Below are 15,243 nucleotides of genomic sequence, written 5' to 3' on the forward strand. Positions count from 1 at the left end.
TCCTCTATACCTTGTTGTTGTCTTGCTGTTTTCATTTAACACTTTATTTTGGAGTGCATTCTATATTAGTATAGAATAATAATAATACAATAATAGTATAGAATATTTACTATGATTATATTATAGAACAATATACAAGTATAGAATAATAATAATGACAAAGCAATAAGGGGCTTCCTCATTCTTTTTTAAAAAAAATTTATTTATTTATTTTTGGCTGTGTTGGGCCTTCGTTGCTGCACGCGGGCTTTCTCTAGTTGTGGTGCACAAGCTTCTCACTGCGGTGGCTTGTCTTTGCAGCGGAGCACGGGCTCCAAGCGCATGGGCTTCCGTAGTTGCAGCTTGCGGGCTCTAGAGCACAGGCTCAGTAGTTGTGGCACACGGGCTTAGTTGCTCCGCGGCAGGTGGGGTCTTCCTGGATCAGAGCTCGCACCCGTGTCCCCTGCATTGGCAGGCAGATTCTTAACCAGTGCGCCACCAGGGAAGTCTTCCTCATTCTTGTTTATGACTGCAGAAGACTCCATTGTAACTCTGTATTATAATTAACTCCACTAGACCTCTATGCTGGGCATTCAAGTTGTCTCCAATCTTTGGCCATTACAGTGCTGTTGTGAATAACTGAATATACATGAGGAATCTGTTCCTAAAGTTTGAATTGCTAGGTCAAAGTAATGTGCATTTGTGAAGCTAGGTTGTGACTAGTTAAACCTGTGACTAGTTAAAAATCATGGGGACCTTATAAAAATTATTTTTTTCTGATTATAAAAAATACATGGTAATTGTGAAAAAAAACTTAAATCACCCATAATTCATAAATCCAGAGATATTCACTGTTAACATGTTGGTACAACCTTCTGAGTCCCTTTTTATGTGTATGCACATACACATGTGCATACCTTGGAGATTGCACTATTTATCTAGGTTGTTTTGAGTTTTTACACTGAACATTATATCATAACCATTTTTTATCTTACTTAAATATTCTTTACAACTGGCATTTCATGATTGCATACTATTCCATTATAGGGCCATAATTTACTTAACCCATATCCTTGATATTGGACATTTAGTTGTTTCCAATTTTTTCATATTTTAGGAAGCTCTGCAATGAATATTGCTGTATGTAAATCATTGTTTCCATCTATCTGATTTCCTAGTCACTTTCTATTCTAATCATTAGAATCAATGACTAAAAGTAGTTTTTCCTAGTCATGTTTTATTCCAGTCATTAAGTCAATAGCTAGATGTAGAAGTTAAGCTAAAGAATACCAACATTTTTAAAGTTCTTAATATATACTGTTAGTATGTACTTAATATATCCTGTCCTCCTGGTTGTACCCATTTATACTCCAACATCCTCATCTCACCACTTCCTTGGCAACATGGAGTTTTATCTTATAGGGAATTCAGCAAAAGGTGGCATCTGTTTCTTTGTTCTTATGATTATATATGTGATTCTTATTAATTATTATAAACAATTGGAAAAGAGAAAAACTTAGAACAACCCATAATCACAAAAATTTGATCTAATCACTATTAAAATGGTGTTGACTTTCTAGGCTTTTCTCTGTTCAAATATTTTCGATAAAATTGTCATTAAATATGCTTCAAAACCACAACTTTTATTTTTGCCAAGTTTAAGCTAAAAATGGCATCTCTTATTTGAATTTGTTGCAAATATTTTTCTCAGTTTCTTTTTTTTTAATTTATTTTATTTTTGACTGCGTTGGGTCTTCGTTGATGCACGCAGGCTTTCACTAGTTGTGGGAAGCAGGGGATACTCTTCGTTGTGGTGCAGGGGCTTCTCATTGCGGTGACTTCTCTTGTTGCGCAGCATGGGCTCTAGGCGTGCGGGCTTCAGTAGTAGTGGCGTGTGGGCTCAGTAGTTGTGGTTCACTGGCTTAGTTGCTCCGCGGCATGTGGGATCTTCCCGGACCAGGGCTCCAACACATGTCCTCTGCATGGCAGGTGGGTTCTTAACCACTGCGCCACCAGAGAAGCCCTCGCAGTTTCTTGACTGCCTTTTTATTGTGTTTATGATATTCTGAATTTTTATGTGATCAGATCTAGAAATCTTTTTCTTCCATCTCCCCTATCCCCTCTAAAAACGTGTTGCCATGGCGATAAGGGTGATAGGGTGTAAAGTAACATAGAAGAGGAACAGTGTTAGGGAGTACAGGATCCTAGCTGAGATCAGCCATGTAAAGATTATTGGCCTGCATCCATTCAACAGGCATTATTGGTAACTGTTTATCACTATGTGTGTGTCCTTAGGGGCACAGAGATGAGCCAAGCATGATTCTCTCTCCAGTAGGGAGATAAGATGAGCATGACCAGTGACTCGAGAGGCATCATATTCCAAGTCATCACAGAGGAGGAAACATGGCTCTAGTTCAGGAAGGGGCAGGCAAGGAAGGCTTCCTGGAGGAAAGGGCATTTGAGGTGGACCTGGACGACTGGGAAGGCATGTGGCATGTGGATATGAGGAAAAGAAAAGATAGAACTAACTGCAGGAATTGCTGAGGGTAGAAGTTGTCATATTCCTGCCGGGTTGGTGGGGGGTGGGGGCAAGAAGACACTGTTGAGAGTCCTAGGCGAACAGACCCTCCTCCTTAGAGTAGTGGACAAATACAGGCCGTCTCGAGCTCGCCAAGGAAGAGGTGTGTTAAAACAGGTCATCACCTGGGACTTCCCTGGTGGTCCAGTGGTTAAGACTTCGCCTTCCAATGCAGGAGGTGCAGGTTCGACCCCCAGTCGGGGAGCTAAGATCCCACATGCCTCATGGCCAAATAACCAAAACACATAAACAGCAGCAATATTGTAGCAGATTCAAAAAAGACTTTAAAAAATGGTCCACATCAAAAAACATCTTAAAAAAGAAAAAAAAACAGGTCATCTTCTGATGAAGGTTTGGAATTCCAAATTGACCTATCCATTTAATCCACATCATATTTGCAACATTAACCAGTAGAATACTGTTCGAGAGTGATGTCAATCAAAGTAGAAACAGATTGAAAGATCTTTCTTGAAGACGTGTCCTTGACGTAATACAGTTTAAATTGGAATAAGATGAGGCAGGAATTTGTAACTTTTGGGACTCTGGAGGAGGCCTCTGGACACTCTCCAGGCGTTTATGCAATGAGGCCAGCATATCAAGTGCTTTGGCCAGTGACAGGTTCATTACAGGGCCTGACCTAATTGTCAGGGCCCTTTCGCCTTTACTCAGAATAACTCTTTCTTTTTCTGGGGAGCTGTTCCCATTCTTGAGTCCAGTCGAGTTGTGTGGGGATGGGGCTGTGACTCCCTGACCAACCCCAGGGTCGCAGTCATTGGTCCAAGGGGCGAGCCCTTAACCTGAATCAGAATGCTCCCCTGAGAAGCCCTGAATGGGCGTGGAGAGAATGCTCGTTCCTTTCTGGTTTTGGAGCTATGGGGATCAGCCATCAACCAGGCCATTTGAAGGCATCAAGATAATGAAGACTGAGAGAAGCAGAAACAAAAGGATTTAAGAATCCAATCCCTCCACTGAGCTGTCCTACTTCCTGAAGTCTTCCTTCCCTTCTGACACTGCCCTAGTGTCCTGCCTAGGAGTCCTCCTTTTTGGTTTAAGCTAATTTGAGTTGGCTTCCTGTCACTTTCAATCAGAAGAATCCTGTCTGACACAAGGAAGAGTTAAAGTCTGATTCTTACATTTAATTTCACTGCAAAGTTCAATGTTTTTCATTTTTTCAGTATATGTGCATCAGTAGCAATATTCCAGCTTTTTAAAAATTATATAGTAATTTTTAGAGTAATGCATGTCCATTGCAGAGACTTAGACTATACCGATAAGCAAAAAGAAAAGGAAATCCAGCCACTGCCCTATCCCTAGAGACAGCCACTCTTAACATATTGGGATTCCCCATCCCCTCTCTGACTTTTTGCTATCATCTGTGTATCTATTTATCTATGTATGTATCTATTTATCTTTGATCTGTTTTATGTCTCTTTGATCTGTCATCTATCTATCTAAAACAGTAACAGCCAAGACAGCACTTATTATGCACCACGAATGGTCTAATTTTCCACATAATAACTCACTCTTCACAACAACCCTATGACATAGGTATTATTATCCCCAGTTTATAGATGAGAAAACTGAAGCTTAGAAAAGCACAGAAAGGTTAGAAAACACAGGCTCACAGAGGTTAGAAAACACAGGTGAAACACAGAAAGGTTAGAAAACACAGGCTTAGCTATCTAACCCCAGGACTTAAAACTGGCAAATGGTGAGGACCTGGGATTTGAATCTAGGTTGTTTTGCTCCCCAATCTATATCTTTGGCCACCACAATACACTGACTTTATCTATAGTTAGAATCACACAGTAATGCTATTCTGCATCCTAAGTTACTTAGTTATCAAGATATCACACGATTCTTTCTGTGTGTGGATATCTACACCGACTTTCAGAGCTTCCCAGTATCCCATAACAAAAATGCACCAAACTTCATTGAACCCGACTCAAACTGATGAGCATTGAGATTGTTTCCAAGTTTTCACTATTATAAAAACATCTCACTGCAAGGACATATTTAAAAACTGTCTTGATGTCATAAGCAAAACCTTTAAATTATTCCCTTAGGTCAGGTTCCCAGAAGTGGAGTTACTGGGTTGGTGGGTTTGCAAATGGTTTTATCGTTTTGACATCTGCAACCACCTACTTCTCAGAACAACTTAGGGGACTGATGACACTGTTTTTTAGTTCAGCTTGTTTTTTTTAACAATTAAAACATTGAGATGAAATTCACTTAACATAAATGTCACCATTTCAAAGTGGGCAATTCAATGGTTTTTAATTTATTCACATTGTACAACCAACACCATTCTCTGATTTCAGAACATTTTCATCATCTCCCCAAAGAAACTCGATACTCATTAGCGGTTATTCCTCATCCCCCTTCTTCCCAGCCCCTGGCAACTTCTGATCTACTTTCTGTCTCTATGAATTTGCCTTTTCTGAACAACACAAATTAATGCAACCATACAATATGTGACCTTTTGGGTCTGGTTTTGTTCACTTAGTGTGTTCTCAAGGTTCATCCGTGTTGTAGCATGTATCAGAACTTTTTTCCTTTTTATGGCCAAATAATGTTCCACTGTATGGCTAGACCACATTTTGTGTATCCATCTAACAGCTGATGGACATTTGGGTGGTTTCCATCTTTAATCCTTTATGAAGAATCCTGTTATGAATTTCTTTATTTAGTTCTCGATGTTATGAAGAAAAGAGAGAGGAGAGCTTTTCCTGAGATGAGGCAGAAAGAAGATGATAAAAGAATTTGTGGGGGAGGGCTCGCCAATTTATTTAAGTAGTAAAATATAGAAATAAAGGCGTTTGGAGGTGGAGGCATCTGTGGGGAAGGGATCAGCTCTCCCTGTGCTTTTGGACAATGCCTACATAAGCCAAAATTAGAATTCCTACAAGCTCTTTGTTATTGAGGACGACCCAGATTTAATACGAGAAACAAGGAACTGCTGAAGGACTCTAACATTTTTTATTTTAGAATGTATTTTTCTAGGCATCTCTCAGTTGTTTTTGTTTCAGGTTTCTGAGTTTTTATGGTTAGTTTATAAATAGCATGCATACCTTTTGTTTAGAGACTTGACTTACTGGCCTTGATTACTATCAAGCCTGTTCTCATTTACACACCTCTGCCTTTGCCAGGTAGGTCTCTCACTGCAACCAAAACCATGCACCTGGTGTCTAAGGTGAAATCTAAGAGCTAAGTTCCTGGCCAGGGCCCTGAAGGTCACTCTGACCTCACACTCTGGACAGAGTCCAGACAGGTCTCCTCTGTGGGCAATGCCTTTACACATCATGTAGTTCTGTTGTGTTTTTTCCTGGCTGTGTTGTGTATATTTTAAAATATTTAATCTAATTTTTCTTCTCCCCTTTTCTTTTTCCTGTACTTTTTATAGGGTATGCTGATAGCTGTCATATACAATTTAGTCCATATAGTATAGGAAATTGAGATAGATCATGACCTAGGAGAAAAGGAATTGCTGCTGCTGTAATTGATAAGCGTCCTGGCTGACCCCTCTTGGGGAAGGGTGAGCAGATTTTCAGTTGTATAAGGGATGGTCGTTCCATGTCAGGCAGGCGCACTGTTACGTTTTAGAAGTATGGGAAGGGTATTAGAAGGCAGAAGGAGTGGATTATAGTGGACATTTGGTTTTGGTCATCCAGCTTCTAAATTTGGAAACACTTCTACCACATAAGGCAGAGATCCCCTCCTGCATCTCCCATTACAGACCCTGAAAATGCCACATGTTTGCATTCCAGCCTCCCTTGCAGCTAGGTCTGGGCTCATAAGCTAGGTTCTGCCAGTGAGAAGCATCTGTCCCAGGACTCAGAGATGACAGGCAGCAGGGACTGTGTGGGTTCATTCTTTGAGGGTGGCGGCTGCAGGGGCAGCTCATCCAGTGTCCAAAGCAGGATGGGGTTCAGTGGTGTTGTGGTGTCAGCAGTTCACACAGTGGAGTCCACAGGGACCAGTTCCGAGATCTGATCTTGACATTGATACTGGCCATACCACTTTAGAGCACCACTTACCACCCTTCCCCTTCCTGCCTGGGGTATTCCATGTGTGTGTGTGTGCACGCACGTAGCAGGAAGAGGGCAGGGGAGAGACTTTTCCTCCCTTTATTGACAATAGTCTGCTTGGCATTAAATGATGGGATGGAAGCTAAAGCCTCTGAGGCATGAGGCTTATTTTCAGAAAATGTTCAATTGGAACCTCAGGCTTGGCACTGGGTGGTAAATGAGCAGTTCTGAAAGACAACAGGAATGATGGACCCATTTCTCAAAGTGCAAGTGAGACGTGGATGGAGTTCCGGGTGGGGTAGAGTGTTTCAGCCTAGGCCAGAAACCCATCAAGCTCTGAGGGGTTTTCTTTGGGGCTCCAGGGCAGGACAGATGACCGAATGGCTCCCTTGGTCAGTGTGAGGAGGCATGGTTGCAGCTGCTGCTGGGCACAATTTGATTCATATCGTCATCAATGGAGGAACAGAGATGCCAAAAATGTGAGGTTGCCCAGGAGCCACCTGGCTGAGGGGTGGGATGCATAACTCTGGAAATGCATTGGGGTGGGTACTGCTGATGGGGGCTGAAAGAGGGTATTCCCTTGCTCCTGCCCCATCCCACTACCCCACCCTCTCAGGAAGGAGAAGCGTTGTTCCCTCAGGCTGGAGGGGGCCAGGGTAACGCTGAACACTACTAAAGAAAATCATGCATAACACCTGTGCTGAGACCACCAACCAGCAGAGGCTGACGTCCAGACCGAGGTTGGGGATCTCTCCTTAGCCCCAGTGTGCTGCCCCCTTGGTCTGTCTTGCTTGTGGGGCTCTAGGGGAGAGTGAGGTCTCCGAGAGTTCAGGCAGGCAGAGGAGGGGTGGGGAAGTTCAGAACTTGGACCTCTGGTTACAATTATGATCAAATATATGAATTCGCTGCTATGGACTGGATTGTGTCCTCCCCCAAATTCCTATGTTGAAGCTCTAACCCCCAGTGTGATGGTATCAGGAGATGGGACCTTTGGAAGATATTTAGGTTTAGATGAGGTCATGAGGGGCCCCCATGATGGGATTAGTGCCCTTATAAAAAGAAGAGACATCAGGGCTCGCTCTATCACGTGAGGACACCACAAGAAGGCGGCTGTTCGCAAGCCAGGAAGAGAACTCTCACCAGGAACCGAATCTGCAGGCACCTTGATCTTGGACTTCCTGGGATCCAGAATTGTGAGAAATAAATGTCTGCTGTTTAAGCCACCCGGTCGATGGTATTTTGTTACTGCAGCCTGAGGAGACTATGACAATTGCATATTCACCCCAGATGGACTATTTTAATAACTGGATTTGATTACAGAAGTCATTTGAATGGACTAACATTCAAACAAGAGTGGCACAGAAGACATCTACTGTGGCTGTTTGCAGTGCTCAGGACCCAGAAATGCCTACACCATTTTTAAGAGTAAACTTTCACGTTCAGATATAGCTGTGTGAGACTCCTCTGACTGGTTTACATGTGTCCCTAATATCAGACCTCAGACTCAGAGAACAATCTCTTCATCTTCCCCACACCTAGTTCTCCTTGTTTGCAGCTCCCACACCCACCCAGTTGCCCAACCTTGAAACTGGCCCCATCCTTGGCTCCTCCCTTGGTACACCCACCAGTTATCAAGCCATACCCCTTCCTCTTAAATATGTCTGGACTACGACCACCTACCTTGTCTTCACTGCCACCATTCCTCCCCGGACCTCTGCCGCTGCGTCCCAACAAGTCTTCTTTTCTCGCTCTTCCTCTGTTTCGGACAATGATGTTGGAAGCCCTGGGGTAGCCTAAGGAGAAATTCTGGTGGCTTCCTCAACCACGAGAGGAATCTAGAGGCGTAGGGACTAACTAGCAAAGGATACAAGGGTGGCCACAGAAGAAGAATGACCTGTATTCTTTTTTTTTTTTGCTGTACGCGGTCCTCTCACTGCTGTGGCCTCTCCTGTTGTGGAGCACAGGCTCCGGATGCACAGGCTCAGCAGCCATGGCTCACGGGCCGAGCCGCTCCACGGCATGTGGGATCCTCCCAGACCGGGACACGAACCCGCGTCCCCTGCATCGGCAGGCGGACTCTCAACCACTGTGCCACCAGGGAAGCCCATCAGTCTATTCTTATTCAAATGATTCATGTATGTAATGGATGAGCGCTGATGATGTTAGGAGCTGTCAGTGCTGTTCTTCAGGATGGTGGGTCAGTTTTGCTTAAGTGACATAATTGCAGTTGTTCTTGTGTGCTCGGTCTTGAGCAGTGTTAACTCCTCATATGTCAGCCCTTCAGTAGATCTGAAGTCAAGGGATCTGTAGGGGAGGCTGCTAATTGTGCCCTAATAATCATTTCCCTTTCTTCAATAACAAAACTCCTGAATTTTGGTTGGGTAGAGTGCCATCCAGAGTAAAGACTGCATTTCTTCACCCCTTTGCAGCTAGATGCACCCCTATGATCAAGTTCTCGCTGTGTGTTAATCAAGTAGTCTATGGATCTTTCAGGAATTATCTTTAAAGGGAAGGGGCATTCTTTTTTTTGTCCCTTTTCCTCTTTTCTTCTGGCTGAAACATGGATGTGATGGCTGGAGCTGGATCAGCCATTCTGGACTATGAGGTGAAGGTGTACGTTGAAGATTGGAGGGGTGTAGGTCCCAACGATCATGAAGCCACTGTACCAGCTCTGGACTCCTGTGTTTATGTGAGAAATAAAACTTGTACTTTGCTCCAACCACCTTTACTTTGGCTTTTGGATTCAGAATTTGATAACTGATAATGGGATGCTGCAAATAACATCTAAAACGTAGCACTGGCTTAGTGGAATTGGTAGGCAGTGGATGTCAAGAATAGATATTGTCTTTTATATAATGGCTAAACATCTGATGAAACTGGATGGACCACATGCTGACAGAGGTCACGGCAATAGAGGAAATGGTGGGAGAGTGATTAAAGTGTGAATGTTGCTCCTTGTTGCTTTTCACAAAGTCATATAAAAGTGAGATGAACTGGGGCTAGAGCCAGACAGCCTGCAGCAGAGATGGAAGGCAATCCTGCTTTACCAAGGGAGGCACGGTCTCTAGCCTGTAATCAAAATTGATTAAAATCTTGAAGCATAGAAAATGCCAACAGCCTCTGTTCTCCAAACTGCAGCTATTAAGAGCAGTGGCCTTGAAGTGGCAGCCTTAGCAGGAGACAGGCTGGGGCAGCAAGCCATTTTCAAGACTTCTCTGCCGGAAAATGCAAACCAGTAGCTCCAAAGATCAGACTGTGGGTGTTGCCTTCCCACCCAAACTTCTTGGTCAGGTGGCCCCAAAGTCGCTACCTTCAAGTTGAGAAGAAACACAGGCAGAGCACAGAACACCGGTCTAGACCAGATCTTCGGCTGTGGGTACTTGGTGGAATTCTATTGGCAGAGAAATCACAACCCTGGGCACCTCCCAAACTGCCCCAGGAGTAAGCAGGGCTACAAAAGCTCTGTAGCCCCACCTTGGATGTGACCAGGGAGGTCAGTGGACAAGGAGTCCCTCCCAGAGTGGGACTGGGCTGTCAGGTGACCATCCAAGGGACTCGATGGCCGGCCAGAGGCGTCTTCATTATTCCTGCAGTGGGCTTGGGCAACCTGTTGCAGCAGTGTTTCCTGTTCTCTCCTCTTATGAATGAGTTTTCAGTGGCCGTTTTCCTGTTTCTACTTCACGACTGTTTATGGGCTATGTTGGGAGAAAATAACTTGAGTGAGTTTATAGGTCATTAGACCACAAGAAGCCACCCAGAGCTGACAGAGAGGACCACAAATCACTCAAATGTGATTCTGGCTTTAGATCCATGCCATACCTGGCTGGGGTTTGAGTTGTCTACCTCAGGGACAACGTGAGACAAGAAAGGTGACACCAAAGGGTTGAGCTATGGCAGCGACCACTAATTGTCCCTCAAACCCATTCTTTCCTTGTTTCTCAGAAACAGAACTCCTGAATTTTTATTTTTTTAGAGCTCTTTTTTTTGACCACACCATGCAGCTTGTGGGATCTTAGTTCCCCAACCAGGGATCGAATCCAGGCCCTCGGCAGTGAAAGCGTTGAGTCCTAAGCACTGGACCACCAGGGAATTCCCAGAACTCCTGACTTTTAGTTAGGCACATGGCTTCTTGGAATAAAAACTATCTTTCCCAGATTCCCTTGTGGTAGGTATGGCCCTGTAAGTTCGGATTGATGAGACGCACACATTCACATGACACACCCTAAGGGAAGGGTCTTGCTTTTCTCCTCCTCCCTCCTCCATTCTGCCTGCTAGAATGTGAACACGGTTGGAGCTGCCATCGCGGACCTCAATGTACAAGCTGCATACTGGGAATGGCCAAGTAACAAGTCAGAAGGAACCTGAGACCCTAGGGATCATGCAGCCACCTGGCAGCCCTGCATGGGAGAGGGTAAAGAAACTTCTACTTTGTGTAAGCTACTGTTGTCATGACAGCTGAATCTATTTCTGATCTAGAACTTGCCACACAAGGTCAAGGCTGTCCATGGTCATCCTTCACCAAGGGAAGGTGGAGATGGCAGAGAGGACTCTCCTCCAAGAGAGTTAACACTTACTTAAAAAAAAAAAAAAAAAAAAGCAAACAAAATGAGAAAACATTTCCAGAAATCAAGACATCAGAATAAAAATGTCAACACACAATAACAGTGTTGCATAGCTTGAATGCTTTTATATTGATCAAATTGTTTTTCAGTAGAGTCACTGAAAGAACAGGTCAGAATGAAAAACACTACAACTTTACAGACAAAATATTGCTAATCAATTAAGATACTTTTCAAAACTACATGACAACACAAATCCCTTGGGTACTCTAGAGGGAACGTGAGTTATAGAGATGCTGGACAGCCCGGCCATTGGACTCCCTCCCTGCTTGGCTTCCCAGGCTGAGGTCAGAGTCTTTGCCAAGGTCTGAGGGACCAGCTCTTGGAGACAAGTTCCAGAAACGTGATACATCTCTCTCCAGTAGCTTACTGGAGGTTTTGGTTTAGGATTAACCTTGACTCTCTGGAATAGACTCCCAGAACGGCAGATGTTGAAAAAGACCAGAGCTCATCCCCTCGAGCCCAAACTCCCCCTTTTACTTAGAAGGAAAGTGAGGGCTGAGGGCGACACATCTTGTCTAAGTCTAATCTAGACCCACGTCCTGCCTCTGCCCACCCTTTCCCATTGATGCTGCCTCTTCGTTGCCTCCGGTTCTACGATAAGTTCTACGAGGAACAAGAAACATCAACCAGCAACTTTGCAGCAACAGCATCTATGCTAATCTCAAAGCAAACTGAAGTATAAGTTACTGTGGTAGGAACTAAAGACCAGCCCAAGTTTGTGATCCAACCCTCCCCGCTTCTCCCCCAACCAAACTGAGTTGGATCTCTCGTTCTGGAAAATCAAAACACCTAGTACAGGTTCTATGGAGTGACACCAGGAGGGATTTCCCATTTTATGTCTGCACATCGACGAGTCTAATTAGATCTTCCGAGAGTGCCAGAACACAGGATGTAAATGTCTTCTCCATTCATACCCCAATTTCCCAGGCAAAATGTTTATCCTGATTTTGATGACATTCTTCACTTTGGGCTAAAACGGGCTTCTTAGGTATAATTGCTTAAGTGTATAAGGTGATGAAGCAGGAATCTTGAACTCCATAAATTAATTGGTAGCATCTGTAGTATCAACTTGCATATTTTACTCCTTTCGATAACTCTCTTGTCTTGTTCTTCCCCAGGATTTCATGGATTTTGTTCCTGGTAACATCTGCTGAGTCTGAACTACTGGCCCGCACAGTGGCAGAAAAAGGCTGGTTGCAACCTTCGGTAAACTTTTTGGAAACTGATGTAAAAGAACGGCAGCATTTCCTCAACCATATGAAAAAATTTGTTTCTTAAAAAAAGAATAAAACATAAATCTCCAAACTCATTTAGGCTTCACAAGCTTTTTACACAGAGGGTGAGGATGCCTTTTTATCAAATGGCCATGGTTTGCTCAGTATCCTGACGGCATTTAAATTCACTTCAGCTTTCCCTCTTTTTTGGTGCCTGGCTGATCAAATTTTCTGAGTCCAGAAGTACTTGTATGATACTCCTTTGTGCCCTTGGTGCTCTTGAGAAGAAAAGCGGTTTTCTCTTACAAAAACCCAGCTGCTTCTACTTCTGTTTCATGGATCTGGGGGCTAGTCACTGATAAGTTAACTTTTCAAAGTAATTCATCCAGAGCAGTGTCAGATTCCAGCTGATGAAAATTTTCATAGCATCATCTTATTCAATACTCATATCCGACCCAAAGTCCTCAGTATTATTTATTTCTCCTATTTTACAGATGAGAAGATGGAGGTAAAGCTCATAAGTGACTAGGCCTAGGGCTAGCTTTTGAGTGGAATCAGAAACCAAATCCCGTACCCCTTAGCTCCAGACTCTGCTGCTACACTCTGCTAGCCTGGCGTTACCCTGACAAGGATGGGGCTTCGGTGTCTCCTGTCGCACAGTATGGCTCATGACACGGCACAACACCTTCCTCCACCCTGGCCATTTAACAGTAAAGCATCGGTGGGGAAAAGATGTAAAGAATGCGGTAAATATGCTCGGTCTGGAGACAACCTTTAGAAACCTGGCCCCTACAGTAAAGGTCTTTTACCCAGTTTGTGACCAGGAAACTACTCAACTAGCCCAGTTTGCTAAACATCAAAACGGCCTCATTTCAGTGCACTATAACATGAAACCATCCTTTTTCTATAAATCCCGTTAAGAAATTGGATACTTAGCTGTTTCTTCTGGATACATAAAACCACTATTTCAAAATACCACTTTAGAATGTTTACGTAATTTATTTTCCTTAAATAATAATTTGCTACAATCCTGTCACAAATTAAAAAAAAAAAATTAACATAGTATTAACAAAGGCAGAATTCTTTAGGACAATCAAAATCATGGTGTGCTTAGAATAAATTAACATCAAATTGTGTTTATATTCAGATAGTCTGATCCTCTCCTTTGAAATGAAACGAAGACCATTGTAACTAAGTGAATGCACACATTTGTTCTTCTATACAGAGACTCATTCTTTATATAAACTCAACTGTAATTTGAATCAAGTTAGGAATCCCAAGAAACACTCACCCGTGGGAGCACACACAACACACAGACACACACACACACCTCCACAGGCAACCCTCTAGAAGCTGGGTTTCCCATGGCTCAACGACTAGATCTTTTCTCAGAAGGGCCAAAGATTCTGAATATTTAGGTGATATCCCATCTCCCCTCAGGAAAATTGTAATGTTTCAAGTGTAATAGCTCGAAGTAGCAGCAATCCATGTCTTAGATTCAGTAGTGGATGATTCCAGTCCTGGGTGCTGAGGGTACAGCAAGAGGAAAGCAGAGGCAAGAGGCACCTGCTCCAAAAACGAACACGTGGGACAACACTGGGAGTCCTTGTTCTCAGAGTCTTAACTGAAAACTCACCCGAAACCTGCACTGCCCGGTTCAGGCGCTGGTGTGAACCTGAGGAGGGTCACTAATGCAGGGAGAAGGCAGGGCATTCGGACACGATTCTCAGAAACGTGAATATTGGAGGTGGCAGGGAGATGGGGCCAAGGAAGGGAGGGCAGAAAAGGCACTGCTTGCCCCTAGGCCTGACACCCCACCCCCTGCCGTTCAGTACATTCATGGGGTTTCTCGTTAGCATCAGGGCAGGTGAACGCTGACTGTTCCAGCTCCGCCCAGACACACGGAAAGCTCAGCCCTTAGTCCTATACACATATACACACAACTCATCCAAGCAACTCTGAACAGCCACACCATCTCGTTTCTGGGAGGTCAACAGGGTTGCTGGCGACCCCTCTCAATTGCCCAAGGATGGTTTACAGGAATATGGAGATGGAGAAGGAGGGAGGCATTAGGACAGGCCCCAAACTGAGATCCCCTTCTGCTTATCTCTCCGGAGGAGGTGCGGGCCTAAATGATGCTATAACCGCATGCGTTATCTACACAGTTCCTATGTACACGATACCTTTTTCTTTTAATAGAAATTTAAAGTGCTTGGGTTCAAATATGCTCATTCCTTTCCCACAGCCTACAAATTCCTCTTGCTGTTTCCAGAGAGAAGGAGGACGCCCTTGGGAAAGAGGAATGAACGTCTTCACAGTCATCTTAACTGGGATCCAGCATTTGGACTAAGCCTTCTTCATAAACACGAAGGATCGCTTCACACACAAACTTGTACTGGCTCTGGAAAGGAACAGAAAGCCGTCAAGCTGGCCAGCACCTCCACAAATGCTGCATCAGACCACAGACACAGTTATTCTTTCACCTCACTCATAAACACCCTGAGCTCCAGCTCCGGCCGAGCCAGGCCCTGGGCTACATCAGGGACACGGTGTGGAGAAGACACACCTACCCGTGAGCTCACTACGTGATGAGGGCTGGGCAACCGTGGCATGGAAACACGGCAGAGGGACGGACCGGCAGTCTTGGGGAGTCAGGGAGGCACACAGGTTGCTGCAGGGTGGCCGTTCCAAATGTACACACCAGTATACGTGGAAATGAAAGGGTGGCCCGTTCAGAGGAACACAGCTAGGGCTCACGCTCCTGGCCCAGGACAGCTGTCGGTAGCAGGGCTGGTAGGAAGGTGGCACGGGTGGGCTGGGAC

General features: G+C 44.3%; 1 protein-coding gene across 25 annotated transcripts in view; it reads right to left on the reverse strand.

Annotated features, from left to right (window-relative positions):
* Positions 1-7,751: 7,751 nt before the first annotated feature.
* PTPN3 (protein tyrosine phosphatase non-receptor type 3) overlaps positions 7,752-15,243 on the reverse strand; it is a 147,273-nt gene continuing 139,781 nt past the window's right edge. For 24 of the 25 annotated variants that reach the window (XM_089913563.1, XM_089913549.1, XM_089913554.1 and 21 more), the window contains one exon: positions 13,395-14,822. In XM_089913563.1, coding sequence (XP_089769689.1) covers positions 14,745-14,822 — 78 coding nt within the window. In that variant the 3' untranslated portion in view covers positions 13,395-14,744. Of the gene's footprint in view, positions 10,281-13,394; positions 14,823-15,243 lie in introns of those variants that run through there. The other variant, XM_089913544.1, reaches the window with a different exon arrangement.

Source organism: Delphinapterus leucas, chromosome 6 (genome assembly GCF_059928025.1).
Source record: "Delphinapterus leucas isolate spDelLeu-1000000601 "Yukka" chromosome 6, BTC_Dleu_Yukka2, whole genome shotgun sequence".
Lineage (NCBI taxonomy): Eukaryota > Metazoa > Chordata > Mammalia > Artiodactyla > Monodontidae > Delphinapterus > Delphinapterus leucas.